Below are 20,790 nucleotides of genomic sequence, written 5' to 3' on the forward strand. Positions count from 1 at the left end.
GATTAGTCGAAAGTAGGACAGCTATTTCTAAAATGTTTAGTTGGCGATCAGTATTATTTGAAAGAAGACACAAAATTACCGCTCCCTATAGAAGCTATACGTGTAAATAGATAACCCACAACGATTGGCATAATACGAACAGTTTAGAATCACGCACCATCCCCGAACCCAAAATGGCACAAACAGATAGAAGTACCGAATTGTTGTTTGACCCAAACATATCGTTGTTTGCCGAAAGGACGAATCGGATCAGATCGTTCGCAGATGTTACACCTTGTCGTTGGTTACGTTGTACTCGTTATGTTGGGTTCCCTTTTTTGCCCTTGAACCAGCGCGTTAAGTTTTCCATTTGTTTGACGTGCTATTAGGCGAATGATCGTAGACGATCGCAATCAGCAATAGTACCACGCACGCACGGAGTAGAAGCGAGAATCATCGTAGAGTAGCTGCGTGTACATTACGTATCATCCCAGATGTTGTGTTTTCTTGCCAGTTGCAATGCGATAACGAGAGTTAGGTTTTGGCCTCCATCTCACTCCCAGCCTCCTCCTCCCCCAAAACTGTGTAGATGTGCGACGTGGCACGAGGACTCGCGGTTTTTATCTCCAAACCCGGAGCCGAGCGGAAAAACGAATAAACTGAACAATTAAAACCATACTGTTGCATTGGGAAAAAGACTAATAAAGGAATTACAGAATATGAAATAAGTGTTCAAGCGTTTCTATTGTTAAGTTGTTCGTTTATTATGCGACCGTTTTGCGGTTTACAGTGGTTTATGTGGTGTTTTTTCTTTTGCCACCACCCTATCGGTTGTTCGGTTACTTCAACTCGCTATCTCTGGTTTATTGAGACTTCTTTTCGGTTCCCGTAACCGAGCGGCTCGGCTTGGTGCCATCGTCCTTGAAGTGCAGGAACAGGAACGAGAACACGAACATGCCGACCACCATCGAGAAGGCGCTGGCATAGTACGGGTAGGCGCTGGGGATGAACCGCTCGTACTGTGTGTGCGTAAGTGGCCGGACGGATACCTGTGTCGTCGAGTAGAGGTGCGTGTAGCCGATCCGATCGTAATTCACCTTAAACTGGTACACTCCATACACATCCGGGATGCGGAAACGCGCCTCATACCGGCCTCCTCCCACCATGGCCAGGGTCGTCCGTACGAACGGATCGATTCGGACGAACTCCAGCTGCACATCGGTTGCCTCGAACGCCTTCCATTTGCCATCACCGGCCCGAGTTTCGATCTCGATCGTGTACACGACCGGATCGGTCACGGTGTACGCGGACGGGGGCTGAGATTCTCCCTCCTTGTGGTGTGTAACCGAGCGCACACGGATCACGCCGTTTTCGCCAAACACCCACTTGCTGACGGCCATTGCGACGTCCTGGTTGCCAGATCGCGGGTACTGCTTGCCATCCTGCGCCCGTTGTACCGGTGAAAGGAACGCTTCATCGGAAAAGAAATACAGCGAGCCGGAGAAGACGACACGTGCGTTGTTGCGTGCCTGCAGGGCTGCGATCAGCAACGTGCCTTTTCCGACGGCGTGCGGATACTCCTTGATGGGGGCATCCGGTACGTAACTGTACGCGGTGCTCTCGGCCGTCAGAAGCTGTAAGACAAGTGGATTTTCACGATCCGCCAGCAGTCCAGTGCCACGGTACAGCAACGGTGCCACCGCCGATCGGCTTCCAACGATGATGCTCGAATCGATCAGGTTTTCGGGTGAGGCCACAATCGTGGTGTGGTCGCCGGTATCGGACACGTCATAGTTTAGGTGGTCGATGACAGCTGCCTTCTCCTCGTCCACCTCAAACCCGCACTCGGACGCGAGCTCACGCAGCGCATCTCCGGATGAGGTGCTGCCGGCCACCAGCACATTGCCACCGTTGTCGATGAATTCCGTGATGGCTTCCACGTTGATCAAGCCCCCGAACTCCTCGACGGAGGGCGAAAACAGGATCAGATGCTGGTAGAGGAATTCGCCGTACTTCGAGAGGACGAGATTGGCATCGTCGGCTAGCTTGAAGGTGAGCTTGTAGCCCCGCTCCTGGAGTGATTTGAAGAAGATGGAATGTGTTTCCCGGATGGCCAGGTTGTCCAGCAGGACCAGTGTTTCTCCTGGCTCGGCCACCGCCGCCGAGGGGGTGTAAGCGAGCAGGGTAAGCAGAAAAAGGGCCACAAAGCCGATGCACGCACGATTTACCGACATGTTGGCACGAAACTGTGAAAAGAACTCGTTTGACAGCCGACCGAAATCGCTGGAAAAGCGCAGAATGGCAATTCAGCGGTTTGAAATCGGCTCTGGTCACCCTGTTGTCCTTTCGAGGTTTGAGATCAACTTTCATAGCCCACGGTGAAGCATGGTAAACGATCATAATTAAATCATCTTTCTAAAGGATTTTTTTCATGAAATCGGTACATTTTAACCACAACACATGGCAATTTAATAAGGAAATTTATCATTATCCTAGACACCTTTTTTAGTACAACAGATGCGAGGAGCACATGGTGACCTAACCTGCACTATTTCACCACGCATAAGTCAACAGTGTCAAAACCAACGCCAACACTAAATTGTCAAAATATTGAATACAAATAAAATCTTCGATGTACGCCAAAACCGAGCAGACCGTGGAAATTCTGTTTCTTACTGGTAAACAACACGTTCTATGTGGACTTTCCGTGCTTTCGCTCATGTGCCCAAACCCTTCGCCGTGCGGTACCGGTAGAATTTCGTTCCCAATACGCGCGACCACCGCGAAATTACGATCCTTTTCACTTCCGTTCCACATCCGAATCATTGCTGCACGACGCTGGAGAAGGCAGCTGCTCTGCGAAATTCCTTTACGTTCCAACAACCTAGTGGTTGGCCTCTGGCGCTTCCGGGTGGAAAGTGCACGAAGCCGCATGTTGCGGCGCAAGGTGGCCGCTTTTCCCACACCATAACTGTGGGAAATTTTGGTGTGCCTGAATTGTATCCTGTTGCCTGTTGCCGCAGGGTGAAAGGGCACAGACCGTCCGTGCACGTCCGTGGAGGTGGTCGAACGCGGGTTAAGGCGACGAGCGGAACGAAAGGAAAACTGGAATTTCTGCTTTCGTTTCCCGTTGTGGCGTTCTGCGTGCGTGATTTTTGCGGAAAACTCACCCGTTCTTGCGTTTCCGCACTGCTTCTGCGTTTCCACAGGTCACATCCGTTTCTGTTCGGTAAATTTCACTCCGGCATCTGCACTGTACGCATCGTCGAAGGCAAGAGAAACGGACAGCGAAAGCGCACCGCTCGCATGTACGACGGTACAAGCCGCCTGGAGGAAACCCGAACGATCATGTTTACGGAGAAACTGTTCGACAACCTCGGCGTCGATATGATAGCGAGCAACGATTCCGAGGAATCGATGGAGAAGTTCTCGAACAGCATTGGCGGTGGGGTAAGTGGCCTAGCAATGCTTGCTTGACATCCTTCCGCAAGGGAACTAATCGATTGGATCGGTTTTCACCGATTGGATTCCACAGAAGTATCAGACGGTGATAACGGACCTCGGGAAAGCGCTCCTGCAGGCGGCCCGCATTGGCAACACGGAAAAGGTGCACGAGCTGATGAGCCGTGGTGCACCATTTACGGCGGATTGGGTGAGAAAAGCAATTGTACGGTGTTTTGAGGTGCCATTTACTGATTTTTCCCTTCCAAATACTAGCTGGGTACGACGCCGCTTCATCTAGCCGCACGGTACAACCACATCGAGACGTGCAAAGTACTCCTAAGAGCTGGCATAAGCAAGGACTCGAAGACAAAAGTCGACCGAACGCCACTACACATGGCCGTGTATCACGGAAACCTGGAGGTGGTGGAATTGTTGCTCAGCAATAAGTGTGAGGTCGATGCGAAAGACATGGTACGTAATCCCGTAGCTCGATAGCGAGCTTTTCGTGAATTATCCTACCATTTATACACTCTCACCTCTCGTTTGTAGCTGAAAATGACGGCTCTTCACTGGGCGGTCGAGAAGCATCACGATAAGATCGTGGAAATGCTGCTACAGCACGGTGCTGACCCAAACGCGGTCTCAAAGTTCAACAAAACGCCCATCCAGCTGGCGACGGATACGGGTCAATCGGAGCTGGTGCGGATACTGCTGCTCGCGAACCAGATGCGAGCCGCTAGTTGTGAGCAAGTTGGGGTAAGGAACACAATGTCCATTCTATCTACGGTCTCGTTGTTGTAAGTAAACCAACGCGCGGGTTTGCATTCCAGGTGCAGGAAGCCACGGACAGTCTGATGTACGAGCTGCAGCAACACAAGGAGCGTCATTTGGTTGGGCAACAGGGTGCCGACGAGGAAAACGCCGAAGTAGAGGACGCTATTACAATGGACCTAAGCAACGACAGCAACAGTAACCTATCGGTGCACTCCGCCCACAACCGACTCCACAACACGTCCGATACGGACCTTCTCATCGAGAAGGAGGACAGCCTAAGCGATGCCATAACGAACCTGGTGCAAAGCACAAAGGCGGACCCGAAAAACCTCGACTCGACGACGCTGCAGATGCTGAAGGATCACGGCATCACGCTAATGCCGTCCGACGACACCGGCAGTCTCATCACGTCGGCCATCAAGAGCGGGCGAAAGATCGTACTTTCGGAGGCCGGCAAGTTTGCGCTCAAGGAAACGAGAAACATGCACACCCACCACCATCAGCCCGTGCACCAGCTGCACAAGCAAACGATCCACCCGGTATCGACGGTGCATGGAGCGGGTGGCGTGCACCCAAAAACGAAGACAATCAAAATCATCAAAAAGCAGTCCTCCTCGGCCGGTTCGTACGGCGTCAGCATACCTGGCCAGCAGCACCATTCGCATCTGCATCACGTCCATCAGTCGAGTGGGGGAACTCCACCGACGATCAAAACGAACAAGGTCATCAAGATCCTGTCGGCGGAAGAGTTCAAGCAGATTTGCGGCGGCGAGGTGGGGAGCATCAAGCGGGTCCCGTCGTCGGAGTACAAGAAAGCGGTCACCTCAGCTACTGTGAGGTGGGTGGGCTTTCGATTCGAAAGCTGCAGCTTTGTTCCATGCCGCGATTTAACGATGACGGGTTTTTGTTTCTCCTACTTCCAGAGTTCCTATCAACAGTCGTCCGCACGTTTTACCTGCGCCTGGCGGTGGCTTAAGCACCAAACATATAAGCAAAATCGTTATGACTAAATCGGGCCAGCGAATTCCGGTGATGACGGGCAGCAAATCCGGTAGCGAGGTGGTGCAAGCGAAACTAAACAGCAGCAGTAGTGCCTCCGGTTCCGGTAGTGTAAGCTTAGCGAACGGTCTATCGAGCGGGCACAACCGGCACATCATCACCTCCGCGGACGGTGTAAAGCGGCTACGAACGGCGACCGGCATGGAGATCATCTCGTCACTGCCCACAAAACTGCCCCAAGATACGGTGGTATCGGTGGAAACATCTCCATCGTCCCGCGTAGGGTCCGTGTACCATCGCGTTACGACGCTGGGCAACTCCACGTCTGCTAACTCCTCCCAGTCGAATAGCACGACCCCGGCGTCCAGCCTGATGGTCGAGATGCTCGAACGGCAGCTGTTGGAGGTGAAAAAGCAAACCGAGGACCTGCGGAAACAGTTCGAGCTGTCGCAGAAGCAAAACGAAGAGTACCGGACACGGGTGCAAAAGCTAGAGAAAGAGGTGCAAACGCTGAAGCAAGGCAACGCCGCGTCCAGTATGGTCGAGATCATCTAGAAGCGGCCCCCGTTGCGTCCGGTATACTATGCGGAAGCATTGCGGAAGAGATGAGGACAAAACTTCGGTGCCGGGTGTGCATGACCTTAAAACTGCAACAAATACGTAACGTTGTGGCGCCTCCTTGACACAGCTACCTTTACAAATAGCAATAGCTACATCGTTCGCAAGCGTGAAATTCGTCCAGCGTTTGATGGGGGAGCGTATTTCTCTCAGGGAATACTCTGCATCGTGCGTCATGGGTGGCATAACCATTGCCGGATACATAATTTTCTGCTGCCAGTCTTGTGAGCCATAATTGGTTCCTCCTGCACTGAAGAAGCCATGAATCCAAATCGTTACAAGCACGTGCACCTCAGCCACGCCGTCTCAATGAGCTGCCTTTGAGTGCATACTTGTAGAATCTCGGAAACACACCATGAGCCACCAGGAATGACACTAGCTGCATGTACAGGCTGCTTCGTACACAGTTCATCTAACATTCATTGGAGAGGGATCGCCAATCTGGATGTTTTGTGCGACTGCTTCTCTACCTCGCGTGGTGTGAAGACCTCGGCCTATCTGAACGAATGGACAAACGAAGGATTGATTGCAAACACAGGCGACAGAGAGCATGGTTATGGTGCAGAGCATCCCCATCATACGTCGGACATTCGCTTGATCGAGCGACACACAGGAAAGCAAGCTCGATTTCTTCGACCATTGCTACCCATCATAGCGGGAATGCACGCGGGCAGACAAAGGTGTACAAATAGCGGTAGGAAGGGTCTGTCCCGCGTGCAAAAAAACATTGTTGGTTTTAATTAAGCATACTAGAGTATATCGAACCTACTGCTAAGCACGATACACCCACTAAACCCACTGGCAAGTTCGGTTTGTGTTTGTTTGGACCTTTTTGGATTGATTGTTACTGGCTGAAATCGTTTTGCTATTACTAACCGACATCGTGATGCTTTTGTTAGAAGAAGAGAGGAATGGATAGAGAAAAAAATACATAGTGTTCAACAACCGCATTTGGCGAACGAGAATGCAAGCATTCTGCGCCCTACACATACGCTTCATAGTTGATCGGGAACTGGAATGGGTGCGATCGCTCTTGACTTGCTGGGTATGCTGCGCATAAGTAGCATTTATGCTCACGCCGCAATAAGCATAAGAGAGTAAGTGTGGAGTAGATCGATCGCGCGAAAATCAAGGACCCCTCAGCTCAGAGAGTCGTTGCGTTGAGTTTTGTTACTGCGTTTAAAAAGTGTACAGTCGTAAACTAAGATATATCGGTTAGCATGTAAGGGCGGAAGCGAAGTGTGGGGGGCATCAGCGGGACAGGATGTCGCCCCTTTCGCGAGTAGGAGCATCCTGCGATCGAAGTGTATAAGTTGTCGAACGAAAAGAATGAAGAAAAAAATTAACAAAAAAAAACAAACAACCACAGACAGACCGACACACGCTCACAAACAATAATCATCAGCCTTCCTTCGTGCTCCGAAGGGCACGCTACCTGAGCGAACGTTGTCCTTCGTTGTGAGGATTCAACGGAATGATGGCGGATCGGACTGGACCACACGCGTAGACGCGTGGGCCTCAGTTGGCGTGTGTAGCCAGCGGAGCATACGTTTCGGTAGATCGTAAGAGAGATAATAAACAGATGCATTTCATTTTTCTACTAATCATACGTTGTCGGCCGTTACTGCGTTAAGGACACGTGTGGTTGTGCGTGTTTTTATTCACGTAAAAACGGTTAAAAGCGCCTCACAGTCCCGTGTGCTTCTTGACCCAATCCCTGTAGGAAGTGACACGCGAGAAAGCCGCCGGGAAGCCTCGCTCACAGCCCAATGCATGGCCAAAGCTCACCACACCGACCAGCGTCTTTTCGTCGGCCAGAACAAGCGGACCACCAGAATCACCGTTGCAGGGCGATTGTTTCTCATCACCGCGCGCACACACCGTACTCTTGCGCACCACCAACGGGCTGAAGGTTTTGCTGCATTCCACGTTCGTGATGACTTTCAGTGTGGCGTACTGGAGCTCTTGAGCCACCTCTCCACCGGTCTTCATCAGTCCCCAACCGCTAACGACGACGGGACGTTCCGTGTAGTCACTGTTACCGCTCGGAAGTGCCACAGGTTTGACGCGATCGTTAAACTGAACCTTCTCCGGAAGCTTCACCAGCGCCACGTCGTTCACCACGAACAGCGGGTTGTACTTTTCGTGGGCGAAAAAGTTCTCCGACACCAGCACCACCCGGCCATCGTTGGTTTTGTCGTCGAAATCGACCGCTCCAAGATGCACATCCAAGGATTTCGCCTTCTGCACACAGTGAGCCGCCGTCAGGACCCACTCGTCGCTTAGCAGCGATCCACCGCACAGAGCACGCTGTCCGTTGGCCAGATTCACGGTCAACCGAACCTGGTACGGGAACTGACCCAAGGATGCCGTCTCTCCGTTGACCACGCGCACTCCTGGCGCTGCCCGGACGAGGGCAAGCGATGCCAGGCAGGCAAACAGCACCGTAACGGTTTGCATTTTGAATTCACGACTTTCGATCCGCACGAAAACTAAGGAAAGCGTGTTGTGTGTGGCATGCTCGGTCGGGGTTTCCTTTTTATAATCGATGCTAACGATTGGCCGGGTCTTGCGAGAAGCCGTGTCGGAAATGAAGTTTATCTCGGTTTGATAAGCGACGAAGAAGTTCATTTCGCGGGAAAAAGGCCCCGTTTCTCGGGCCGTTCCATGCAGATTACTACGAGACGGCTTGAAGTGTCTGCCAATGCAGTTGTGAAGTGTTTTGTTTATTATCCATTGACCCAATATGATGGGGCACTACGGTGGGATTGCCCGGGTTGCTGGTGGGAAGCATAATTGTTCATAAGGAGCATCCGGAAGCGGAACTGAAGCTTACCGAAGCTAATACTGAGTGGGAGGTCAAGGAACTAGCATGCGGAAGCACCGCTTCTACGCCAAGTAACGTGATGTCGAGGAGGAGGAATGAATATTTCTGATAATCTAAGTTCTTTCTTATGTCTTTAAATTTAGTGGAAAATATTTTCCAACCATAGATTCTTTTTCCATAAATTACAAGTAAGTGAAGAATGCATCAACCAAGTGGAATCTATGTTACTGGAATCTTTATGAGACATTTCTATTGTTAAGAGGTTGCATGTACTTGAAGACCCAGTCATTAGTTGCTGATGCAGATAATACTGCTGATTAATGTAAAATAATCCGAGCCGTCTCGGTAGTAACTGGACTGCTCAGTAGCGGGATTGCTTTTTATTGACTCCATCGTAACGTTGATTTCATTTGAGATGGTCACATGATTTTTACTAAACGGAGGGGTTTTTTCTTGAATTTTTAACATTGCATTCACGTGGAGTCCCAAAACATTTTATCTTTATTTTGCAAATGCACGCTGGTGCATTTAAAAATATCTTGAAATGCATATTTCATGATTTTTTCTGTCGAAAACATTTTTGTAGTAACAGAATTGATCTATCCATAGAAGTTTCAACGGTTTCAACATGGAGTTGCTAGGCCACTTGTTGCTTAATTCAAAATACAGAAGATTGAAATGGTAAAGACTCATTCTTATGGGCAAGTATGCCAGTATCAACTAGTATCCAGCCACCGAAACTTTCCCGTACAACGAAATGGAGTGGTGTGCAGAACTGTGATGCCACGATGTATTCATCAGACTCGCTAATGTTCCGATAGGCTGGTCGTACTGATATGATTTCGGACGAACGAGCAGGAATTTTTTATTCACCCTCATGCACATAGGAGACGCAGTAAAGAAAAGGTGCCAATCTTTGCCCACCATAAAGATCAAGATTAGTGATTGTCAACCGATTTCGTTCGACCACGTGCGCTTCTTGTGTATACTGTACTCTTGTGTGTACTTTAAGTACATTACAATACTAATTAGTAGTAGAATGTTGTAGCCCAAAGTTTAATATCCAAAGTATTAAAAAAGAACAGTACTTAAAATGGCGCCATAAAACAAACGAAAAAGTAAACGAAAATCGAACGACTCTTGCGGTTAGAAATGAAGAATCAATATAAAATAACTAAATCAAATCGTAACGAGAAGACAGATTCAAATGTGATTCAAATTACAATAAGAAAGAGAATATTATTTAACGATATATCTTAGAACAAATCCGTAAAGCAATCAACCTAGAAGTATGAACCACGCTAGAATACTTTCGCAACATTTGTCGTGTTCTGGCTGGGACTATGCTCCCTGTAATAATGTGAAATACTGATGTGTAGCGCATGCTAGTAAGCATATATTTTTACTCATCTAGCAGAGCACATGTATTCAAACAATATAAGTGTTTCTTTTAATCTAAATTCGTATATTTTTTGAAATTTTACATACACAAAATTGCATACAAAATAGCTATGTAATGGCTAAGAAGCATAAAACAGAACCAAAGCATAAGCGTATGTTGCGAGTGCGACACACTAGTGTTGCCCGTGTAGCGCACGCCGTGAAGGGCTCTCCCGCATGGGAACACAATCCACACAATGAAACAACCTTAATTCTTTAAAAAAGCTGCTCGCGTGCAGACGTTGTAATCCGTAGTTCCGTGCTTTGCATTCCTTCTATTTGTGCTTGTTTGTTGGTGAACCAATTATGAAGTTCCTAATTGTGCTAAGCGTGCTGGTGGCCGGTGCATTGGCCTCCGGCGATGGGCCAAAGGTTACGGATAAGGTGAGCCGGCGCAACTGCTGCATTAGACACATGTTTAGCATAATAAGGAAAAAAAAAGAAGCAAAAGATACACAAAACTTCCAACACATCGCGCGCTGGTGGCAAAAATAGCGCCGGCCGGTAAGATTTGCTCACGTTATCGCCCCAACTCACCATAGTACGAGGCGCATGAACGCCCGTAAAATTCATCCCTTCCCGAAGATTATGATTGATGGTGGCGATACGGAAAGAAAATGTCTACGTGTCCATTTGTGATACGCGAGAACGATAGCCCCGCATTCTATCATCATCGCGTCATGATGCCACTTGCCCCTGGGCAAACATCAAGGCACCACAATTCGACATCCTGTTGCCTAACCGGCCAGCACTGTAGAACATGTTTTAATTCAACTTTCGCTCTCCAAATCCCGTTGCTTTCTCGTGTGTAGGTCTACTTCGATATCACGATCGGTGGCAAACCGGAGGGACGCGTCGTGATCGGTCTGTTCGGGGCGACCGTACCCAAAACGGCACGCAACTTCAAGGAGCTGGCCGAAAAGACGACCGTCGGAGAAGGGTAAGTGCTTTTTTTTGTGGAATAAGTAAAAAAACATACACACTCACACACAACTGCTTATCAAATGCGATTCGTCATTTACGGTAGGGCTGGGAAATTTGCATATTTCATTAACGCAATGTACGCGCGTTTCCCCCTCATCATCATCCCACGCTCAGGAGTGAGGTCAGTCACTCAATTACATCCCCTACTGTGCGTATGAAAAGTACGGCCAATGCCGCGTATGGAAAAGCGATCATGAAAGGGGATGGGAATAAAACCGGATGCTGCCGTGACGTGCTCTGTGCCGACGTTCTCGGGTATCTCGGGCTTTCTCTTTATGCTCAGGCTGTTCGCTTATGGAATAACACAAAGTTCATCACCCCCAACGTCCATTTTCCACCCTTTTCCCCCTTCACACAAAATTACGAGATACGCGAAACACTGGCTATTCGATCTCTAGCGATCATTCTATTTGTGTGCATAAATTATTCATTCTGCCTCGACGCGCACTTCGTCCTTCCAGCTACAAGGGCAGCAAGTTCCACCGGGTTATCCGTGATTTCATGATCCAGGGTGGTGACTTCACCAAGGGCGATGGCACCGGAGGTCGCTCGATCTACGGCGAACGTTTCGCCGACGAAAACTTCAAGCTGAAGCACTACGGCGCTGGCTGGCTGTCGATGGCTAACGCGGGCAAGGACACGAACGGTTCGCAATTCTTCATCACGGTTAAGCAGACGAGCTGGCTGGATGGGCGTCATGTCGTGTTCGGCAAGGTGCTGGAGGGTATGGACGTTGTGCGAAAGATCGAGAACACCTCCACCGATGGGCGCGATCGGCCATCGAGCGATGTCGTGATCGCTGACTGCGGTTCCATGCCGGTCGATGCACCGTTTGCCGTCGCGAAGAGCGATGCCACCGAGTAAGCGCATGAGTGATAGAGCGAGAGAAAGATAGATAGAGAGAGAGAGAAAGGATCTGGGCTTTTCTTTTGATTCAACGATCGACCCACGGGACCACAACGACGACGACAACGACGACGACGACGACGACAAAAACCGTTCCCAGTGAGACGGATTAAGGTGTTGAAGAAGACCCAGGAGACGATATCGATATCTATCTGTACCGGGGCGAGCATCTCCAGCATCCTGATCACCACATTCACCCATTGCCTTACGCCGACGATCGCGTCTTCTCGGTGCCGGACGATGTCGAGTGTGGAGGGTTGGCGTTAGAGACGATAGAACAGTCTGTCTGATACTACATAATTCTCGTAATAAAAGAAAGACCAGGGAGAGATGGAGAATATTTTTACGTAAAATTTACACAAAACCCCAATAGCCGACAGTAGTTTTTTCATTGCTTTTGCTGCGCTTTTCCGAAAGGAAGTTTTCCCAACCAGGGGGGCGACGGGTTTCAAGGCTCCAGACTGGCAAATCATTTCGCTATCTCCGCGCGTCATCTTCGTCATCGTGATAAGCTCTCGAGACGTGTAATTACATGCTACCATCCATTAGCTCTGCATCGATGGAACGTTGGCGATGGTTACGGTAAACAGCGAGCTTGTAATGCAGTAATTAATTATCGGTGTAACGCATCTGCCGGTGATCGATGTTTATGGGCTGTACTTGGGTTTGCTGAACGTGCCATAGGTTTCTGTACAATCTACGCACCGATCCATCATGCTGGGCAGCATGAAGCGTGAAACGATTCTGTCCACTTTCCAACCGCACTTCCGGTGGTGATAGAATTTTAAACAACACCTCATATGTGGGATGAAAACGCTCATCTTTCGGCTTTTGTTCTCTGTCCTCCATGCGGGATGACCGGACCAAATAGATCCACTGGTCCGACCTGTTTTCCCGTTCCTGATGCGACACGGGGCGCAATTCTTTTGATTTTTCCCTCGCTAACTACGCACAATCCGGTTAATTATAGCAACCCCCTATCGGAGAGCCGTGAGGCAACGTGGTTGGATCTGCGGGAGGGGATGCTCGACCCCATTGTAAGGGAAGCGGGCAAGTACGATTCAACGCAACACACGACGAGCCCTTTACCTTTGGCGAGTAAATATTTACCGCAAATACGCCGACGGTCTAGGTCAGGGACTTACCTGCAGCAGCTTATGAATGGAATCAGCAGTAGTGTAGGATTGATTGAACAGAGTTACGCTTTTGTTTCGTTATATCTTTTAATATTTCAGGTTTTATTACTCTGTTTTGTTTTTGTTCCTATGTACACCACTTCCCGCGAACTTTTCTTAGCATCTAGCGACATAAACCCCACATGAACATGGGGAGCAGCTGTTTCTTTTTCACCCTCCCGTTGAGCGGCTCCAACGGCTCTCGATCCTGTAACCGATCGGTTCTCAAACACGCTTTCCAGCGCTGCCCTTTTGTTTTTTTTTTGCATCTCAATTTTCATATTTGTATATGTATGCGTGTATATATATATAGTTTTTTTGGTATTCTCTAAATAATTACACAACCTTTCAAATCTGTTTCTATAAATTTCAATAATTTGTCTTCGTTTCATTTGTTATTCGTTTTATTTCCTCGAGCGCGTCGGGTTTGCCGTTTTAGCTCCCTATTTCCTAGCCATTTGCCTGCTCCTTAGCCGCAGTTAACAGTTTGCTTCCGCATACGAACGTTTCTGCTATCCTTTTTTTTTTTGGAACACTTCCTTCCACGAACGCTTATCATTTACTTATCCCTTCACCCCCTTTTTTTGCCTCACGCTAGCTCTGGCTTATGTATAATTTAACAAAATTCTAACTAACTTTCTACAAAGTTCGCTTAGTTGGTTTCCAGCTTTAATTTACCTTATCATCTTAAGTGTTTGTTGTTGTTTGCTGTTGATGTTGCGGTTGGTTTGTATTAATATATATATATAATTTTGTTATGCTTTCTCGACGCTAGTAATGTGTATTATTATTCTGTTCGCTTCCGTTATCCTTCGGGAGCCTACCTTATTGTATGTATTGTATCTTGCTCTGTGTACTTTTTGTGGTTTCTTTCGGTGAACTTGCGTTAAGTAAGTGTGTGATTTGGTAAAATTTTGCACTCCATGGTCGCGTTTTGCTGATTGTTGCTTTCTTTTTTGCCTGGGATGGGACTGGACCGGGATTGTTTCACGTTGTTTATTAAGTGTTCGAGTGTCTCTGTGTTTCAAGTGTCTTATCATACTGCCTTATTTCAAACTACCCTTACATGAGCTTTTACACGCTGGAAATGTTCAGCAAACCGATTGATGAACGTTTGATAAATATCTACGCAATATTGATGGTACCGAAACGGTAATACTAAGTGTTTCAAATTCTGCATTCCGTCTCCATTTTGCTGCCGCTTCCTACCACCTATTCTTGCTCTTTAGCTTCCATGTGCCATTCGAATTCTCGTCGATCATTGGCCGACGGAACGCCACCCAGCTCGATCAAACAGGCGCGCGAAGATCGCCATTTTCATTACAAACACGACCGTATCCATTCTGGGCGCCTCGAAGCTGGCAATTTTTTTGCATCACCACAAACGCCAACTACCGGAAGAACGTTAGAAAGATTGCTATGAGTTGGTTAACAGAACTGACCCACCTTAAGATGGCTTAACCGCTACATAATGCCTTAATCTCACTAGAGTTTTCGCGTTCTTCATCGCTTATCCTCATGCTTTATTGCAAAAAACCGTATAAAACTACGTAACAAGCGAGGGAACGGAAAACGGAATGGAGAAAACAACGCTCGATTTCGATGCGCGATCGCCTTGCTTCCTTATAATTGTGTTGGGGTTTTTCAATCGTGCACGGTGCATTTACCGGTGCATTGTTATCATGTTACCAGCTAGCTCCTATCAACCGGAACCGTTCTTAATACTAGAGACGTTAATGCAACTCTATCGAGGTGTTTAGTAAATTGTTGTTTTTTTTTCTTCTCCATGCGCTAAGTAATGGCATTGGCTTACTCGAATAACTGGGATCGTAAGCGTAACTGGGTTTTGGGTGGAAAACGACTTTTAACCCACGTGCAATTCTCCTCGAACGTCGTGGGAGCAAAGAAAATGTGTCGTTTTTATGGTTTTATTTGCACACTTTCGCAAAGAAAAGCACGACCCTTGTTGTCCGAATGGCAACGGTGCGGTACGATCGAGAGTACACTTAATTGACGTTGCATGTTATCGATCGTTCTCGTCGTGGCGTTTCCTTTTTGAAAGGAACATCCATCGAGATCGCCCGCTTCGACAGTTGGATTATCGCTCAAACGTGTTATGTACAGCAAAAGGGGCGGTTTTTTTTTTATTTTTCGCCGGCTGCAGAAACATACTGCTACGTGCTACGGGGGCTTCTTACATACATAACTACCTACCGATCGGTAAAGTGCGATCTCGCGGCTGGAAAGGTTAACCTGCTTGCGCTTGCCTAGCTTTTGCGTGTGACGGGAATCGAGTGGCAGAAGCCTGAAAGCGATTCTGAAAAGGATGCACCTTCTCGTGTGGAGCAAAGCTTCTTTTCTAACTCACCCACCGTTTGAACCGATCTAAAGACATCGTCTTAAGATGGTTTTTTTTCGGTCAAGCCATTAATAAACCATCCGTGAGGAATCCTCACGACAAGAAGCCGCACCTCAGCGCATGCTGGTCTTCTCGCGTGGTTGCATCTTTGAGGATTTCGTTCAAACCCCACCAAAGAAGCGTTGCTTGCGATCACGGACACGGGACCATGGGCCCGTCCAATTGAAGGCAATCAACCGCGCTTAAACAAACCCGACCTACTCGATCGTACACCGGACACAACCGGGCGTTGATTCGCTTATTTCGGCGCACTCTGGCTGCTCCTGGCGCTCCTGCACTAAGGGTAGAAGATGCCTCTCTCGAGAAGTAGATAATCACGCCAGTACCACTCGGAATTGGCAGCGAAAAACGGGGTCGCCTCGCCGGCGTGCCATGAAACCGCGGGCAGCTGATCCTACGGATGTGAACGATCGTGATCGTCGTCGAAAAAAGGGTCGCAGCATGGGGCAGGCGCGCATTTTTCTTTCTCCTCCCTCTTTCTCTCAGCTGGCGTCCCAGGGCTATTGTCATTTATTGCTTCGTTGCGTTATTGATGGTGAACCCACGTCCACGGTTCCGGTCCCTCCCACACTCCGGGGATGGATCGTCTTATTTGTTTGGCCGTTTTTTTTTCTTTCTCTTCTTCTTCGCGAGGTGAATCGTTTTTATTGCAATTGAGCTGCTAATCTTCGCAAATCTTAGGAGAACCTTTGTTTCTAGCTTGGGGAGCATGCGGCAACGTGGTGATCTACAAATCATGTTTAAATAAGCCTGCAACGTTCGAAACGCAACCGATTCAAATTCAAAACCACCACACACGTGCGTTAGATTGTAAGCGATAATGTGGCTAAATACGCGTTTAACTCGCCTGCCCTAGTTAGGCAGTGCGAAGTGTTGAGTGCGATTTCTATCTAAACCCTCTAAGGGAGGGAAAAATGGGACCAGAACGAGGCGAAGTTTGATCCTTCCGCCGCTTTGGGGGGATGAACTAGCAATAAAGCAATGATGATGCCGGCAATAATTTTCATTTCGATACGTTAAGCCTCTTTCCAGCACTCTCCCACCTCGCTCTCTGTCTCTGACTATGTACACGCAGCTTCATCGCTTCATTCGTTATAAGGTTTTTCTTCTTTTTTTGGTGTATAACTCTTAATCGCTTTGTCACGCGTGCGCAACAACATTCGGTTGACGATCGCGCCTGTGACAAAGCGTAATCAGTGAACTAAAACAAAACCCAACATCGACAACGCAATGGTCGAAACGAAAACGGTTAGGGAGATAAATATATATGTTTATATATATGTTTCATTTGGTATCTGGTATGTGTAGTACTTGTTTTCCTGTTCCTTGCCTCCTCCTAGTTCTTCTAGTTGCTCTCGTTGATTTTCGGGTCGCGTTACTTTCGCCTTTAAAACTAAATCAACAACATTGCATCCCGCCCGGGCTCGTTCGCTTTCCACGTCTCGCTCGATACCAAACGATTGGGGGAGGAAAACATTCACGCCACGGAGGTAGGGGCAATTGGCTCCGTCACCGTGTTTGGTGTAAGATCCTGCCCGATGGTCTCTAACAACTGTAAACCCTAGAGTAGATTTATTGTTTTTCTTCTCGTTTGTGTGCATGTGTTTTCTCATTTTCCATCACCGTTCGTTCGTTAAGCTTTCTTTTCGAATTTATGCGCTTTTCTTTCTCGCACATACTTAATGTTTGCCATTTGTTTTTCTTATTCGTCTAATAATGTTACTCTACCTTTATGCTTTATTGCAATGAGTTTCTGCTCGCTCTCGCTCTCTTACTCTGTTAAACTTTTACTTGTGATTATATTGTATGTGTTTTGCTTGTTTAATAACGTGTTGTAACGTGGTTAATAATAAACGTTCGATTTTCCGGCTTCTCATCCGTCCGTTCGTTTGCACTTTCCTCTGATGCAAGTTGTATGTACAGTATTTTCCTTCCACTCGGCCCCCCTCTCTCTCTCTCTCACTCTCTCTCATCCATCCCACCCGCATATAGCCGCGCTCTATCATATCTAACAACATTTTGGAAGCTGCGATTTGGAGATGTACTGCCCCCATCAGGCGACACAGGGCCGAACCCGGGATGAGGGCATGCTCGGTAAACGTTCCTAAGGGCTAACATGCTGGCGTACGTAACCACTATTTGTCGATTACTACCGTTTAAGCGTATTAAACTTACCAAGTATTCGTTCACTAACCACTATGCACCGCTTGGCGTCGCCGGGCGGCGGCGGGTAGCATAGTGTAAATTAAATTAGTTTTTCATTAAACAGCCGTAATCTGACTGAGCTTTGTTGTATACAATGTAAGGAATCGGTTTCCCTAGGTTGCTGGTTGTTCCTACTCTCGTTGTGGTTTTTTTTTGCATGTTGCGCTGCTTGTTTTTTTTTGTTTGCAAACTCTCGTTACCCTCCTGGTGGCTTGATGTTTTCTTTTTTTTTAATTTTTCATTTATCTCAAAGTATCCTATCAACGGTATGCGTTATGTGCTCTTAATGCTAAATCGCTCTGTAAGTGTCATCATATATGTATCGAGCTATATACAGAGAATCATAATGCATAATGCAGTTTGCCTTAACTTGGTGCATAAGGTAGCGTCATTCTCGGTAACGTGAGGAAGGTTCGAGATGAATTGCGAATTTAATCGCCTTTATTTCTGCCAGCACCGTCCAGGGCGGAGGCAGAAAATAGGTTAGAATATGCACTTTACCTCCGATAATACACGTCGATTCAAACGTTCCCGGGAGAGGGAACTTTCATAATTTCATGCAGGATGCACAGGATAGTACAATTAGCGTTGATTGTGTTCTGAACAATATACCACGGTCGCCATGAGCAAACCTGACAGATACTACACGCCTACTACAGCTTTAGCCGAACGTTACTATGGTGATTAGGCTCGTTAGCTAGCACTAGCAACTGTTAAATTCGATCGCTGGATTCGCTTCGTTAGCGAAATCCCATCCACCTCAATCCGTTCCCATCGTTCCCACTGCTCACTAGTTTGTGTTAGATAATGTGAGAAGTACGTGTAACTAAGAACTGTGAGGAAATGTGAAAAAATAGAATCTGATAAATAGTCATCTCTCCGTACGGGTTTTGATTATCGTGATCTCTTTTGTCTAGTTAAAGTTAAAAAAATCTTCCAGCTTTATCGCTCCATTTCCTAGCCTACTGCTCTGTGGAAACAATCGTTTTCTACTTTTCTCTTTACCTCTTCGTGTCTCTCAAATTTGAAAAGTCTACTTAGTTGCTAAGAAGGACGATGGGAATTAAAAAAATATATCCACATACACGAAAGCATCGGGTAACGTGTCGCACTGTGTGCACTTGATCCATCTCGGTACTACAGACGAAGTGTAATCACAAACTGATATGTAAGAAGTTTAATAACAATGTTGCTAACGGGCCTGTGTCCCCTGGAGGTCGTTCAGAAGGTGTCGGAAGCGGATTCAAATAGAAGGAAATCGGGAAAAAAACACTCACACACTCCGAGAGATGCGTATCCCCTATATCCAGCATAACCTATACGTCCTGCAAATCGAGGACCTCTGTTCCATTGGAATGAAATGTATGTTTGTTGCACTTTTACGTTTTTCTTTGTCAATGCAAATGTTTAACATTAGTGTGTGTGTGTGGGTGTGTGTGTAATCATTTTTTTGTTGGTACATTTTCATGTTGCCCACCATTTTCATGTTATCTTCCATGGCTTACCACTAGCTGTACATGGGATTATTTGTGCCGTCTTTAAACTTGAATTACTTCGTTACGAGCTACGCACTAAGGAGATCAGGATGTAGAGCGATTATGAACCAGGTTCAACTGGCAGGAAGGAATCTTTGGTAACGCCTAGCTTCCATACAACATACCGTCGTTCATGTTTCAATATATGGTAAATTGTAGCTCTCACGCCTTCAGAGATACATCCCGAATGGAAAACCCAGCGCTGGGTAGTTATCCTGCAGCCGAGCACAGTAAGCGGATCGGACCCAGCAATAATGCTGTACGTTCTCTACTGCCACCGGCCACGACGTGACAGCAGGAAAGGATGAAACTTACTCAAAAAGAAGATTGTCAACTGTCGCCTGACGATTTTCCGTCGCATTCCGAAGCCTTTGCTCCGGTTGCGTGTGGGTCACTTGCATCTTCCGATGGTCAGCTCGATGCTCCATCGGTGTCCTTTTTGGGTGTGCCGGCATCCGGGCGGGTTTTACACTCGATTTCGTTCTCGATCTCAACCGTCGTGGATTCAGCTCGCACAAACTCGGCATTTTCCGGATCGATCAATCCACCGGTGGCATCAGCATTAGAAGCAGCCCCAGTACCGGTCCCTGGTTGGCCGGTCTGATCGTCGTAGTCGTAGAAAATGTTGCTCGTATCCCGCGGCAAGTTCACGTCAATCGGTTCCGGATCGATCGGGATCGCTACCGTGCCGTGATCGCGCACGGTCGCATCCTGCTCCGGCGACTCCAGCGGGCTTTCGACGCAGATCGTCACGACGGGACGCGGTTCGCCCTCGAGACCACCTAGAATTTGATAGTCAACGTTGGTGCCAGGTGAAAGTATGATGTCACTTGCTCGGGACGGATCGCGCGGTTCTTTGACTTTGGGTTCGCCTGGCCACCGGTCCGGTTGACGGTGTGAGCCGAGTTTGGTCGTCGCGGGTGTTTCGGTCCGGGTTCCACCCAAAGCGGGGTTTTGGTCAAAGAAACAACACACAACACACAACAAACATACATCGGATACGGATAGACGGAACGGAACAGAGCGGGAGAGAAGAACATAGAAAGAAGAAAAAAAATACACACACATTTACAACAAAACAAAGGTGCATCGCCTTACGATCGGCATGTGATCAATGTGGTTTGGCTACGGAACGTACGGTGTGTCACGTGGTGTGTAGCAATTGAAATTTGGTGGGTGTATAAAACTGGTTTTATATTTTTGTATAGCAAAACACGTACAGTGATGGAAGGAAAGCATTCCAACCAGAAACAAAACATAAAAAAAACTCAACGCACATCAACGGCCAACAACGCGGAGGTCCTTATTGCTTACCTTTCTCATCCATCTCCGATTGGTACTCTTCGCTTTCCCGGTGCACCAGCACGTGGACCAGCGTTTCACCTGGTGCTGGCCCGGTCGGGACATCGGGCGAAGGCTCGGTGACGAGAATACTTACATCAGCCGCGGACGTTGAGAGTTTATCGTCAGCTGGAAGAAGTTTGG

General features: G+C 47.8%; 5 protein-coding genes across 5 annotated transcripts in view; 2 read left to right on the forward strand and 3 right to left on the reverse strand.

The window, feature by feature from the left end:
- Nucleotides 1-740: 740 nt before the first annotated feature.
- LOC128724691 (dolichyl-diphosphooligosaccharide--protein glycosyltransferase 48 kDa subunit) lies at nucleotides 741-2,213 on the reverse strand. The gene has a single exon (XM_053818412.1). The coding sequence runs from the start codon at nucleotides 2,211-2,213 to the stop codon at nucleotides 843-845; it is 1,371 nt and encodes a 456-aa protein (XP_053674387.1). The 3' UTR covers nucleotides 741-842.
- A 1,114-nt stretch (nucleotides 2,214-3,327) lies between these two features.
- LOC128724692 (serine/threonine-protein phosphatase 6 regulatory ankyrin repeat subunit C) lies at nucleotides 3,328-5,751 on the forward strand. The gene is made up of 6 exons (XM_053818413.1): nucleotides 3,328-3,429; nucleotides 3,515-3,631; nucleotides 3,697-3,894; nucleotides 3,973-4,179; nucleotides 4,254-5,035; nucleotides 5,121-5,751. Exons 1-6 carry the CDS (start codon nucleotides 3,328-3,330, stop codon nucleotides 5,749-5,751), a joined length of 2,037 nt encoding a protein of 678 aa, XP_053674388.1.
- Nucleotides 5,752-7,425: 1,674 nt separating this feature from the next.
- LOC128725109 (collagenase-like) lies at nucleotides 7,426-8,274 on the reverse strand. The gene has a single exon (XM_053818828.1). It carries the CDS (start codon nucleotides 8,272-8,274, stop codon nucleotides 7,501-7,503), a length of 774 nt encoding a protein of 257 aa, XP_053674803.1. The 3' UTR covers nucleotides 7,426-7,500.
- A 1,989-nt stretch (nucleotides 8,275-10,263) lies between these two features.
- Nucleotides 10,264-12,334, forward strand: LOC128725772 (peptidyl-prolyl cis-trans isomerase 5). The gene is made up of 3 exons (XM_053819543.1): nucleotides 10,264-10,465; nucleotides 10,894-11,021; nucleotides 11,527-12,334. Exons 1-3 carry the CDS (start codon nucleotides 10,388-10,390, stop codon nucleotides 11,927-11,929), a joined length of 609 nt encoding a protein of 202 aa, XP_053675518.1. The 5' UTR covers nucleotides 10,264-10,387; the 3' UTR covers nucleotides 11,930-12,334.
- Nucleotides 12,335-19,716: 7,382 nt separating this feature from the next.
- The window catches only part of LOC128724693 (sodium channel protein 60E), a 94,149-nt gene continuing 93,075 nt past the window's right edge, over nucleotides 19,717-20,790 (reverse strand). Inside the window, exons 32-33 of the mRNA XM_053818414.1 lie at nucleotides 20,620-20,775; nucleotides 19,717-20,177 (exon numbers count right to left, since the gene is read on the reverse strand). Of these exons, the coding sequence (XP_053674389.1) occupies nucleotides 19,717-20,177; nucleotides 20,620-20,775 (617 nt within the window). The remainder of the gene's footprint in view (nucleotides 20,178-20,619; nucleotides 20,776-20,790) is intronic.

This window comes from Anopheles nili, chromosome 3, assembly GCF_943737925.1.
Source record: "Anopheles nili chromosome 3, idAnoNiliSN_F5_01, whole genome shotgun sequence".
NCBI lineage: Eukaryota > Metazoa > Arthropoda > Insecta > Diptera > Culicidae > Anopheles > Anopheles nili.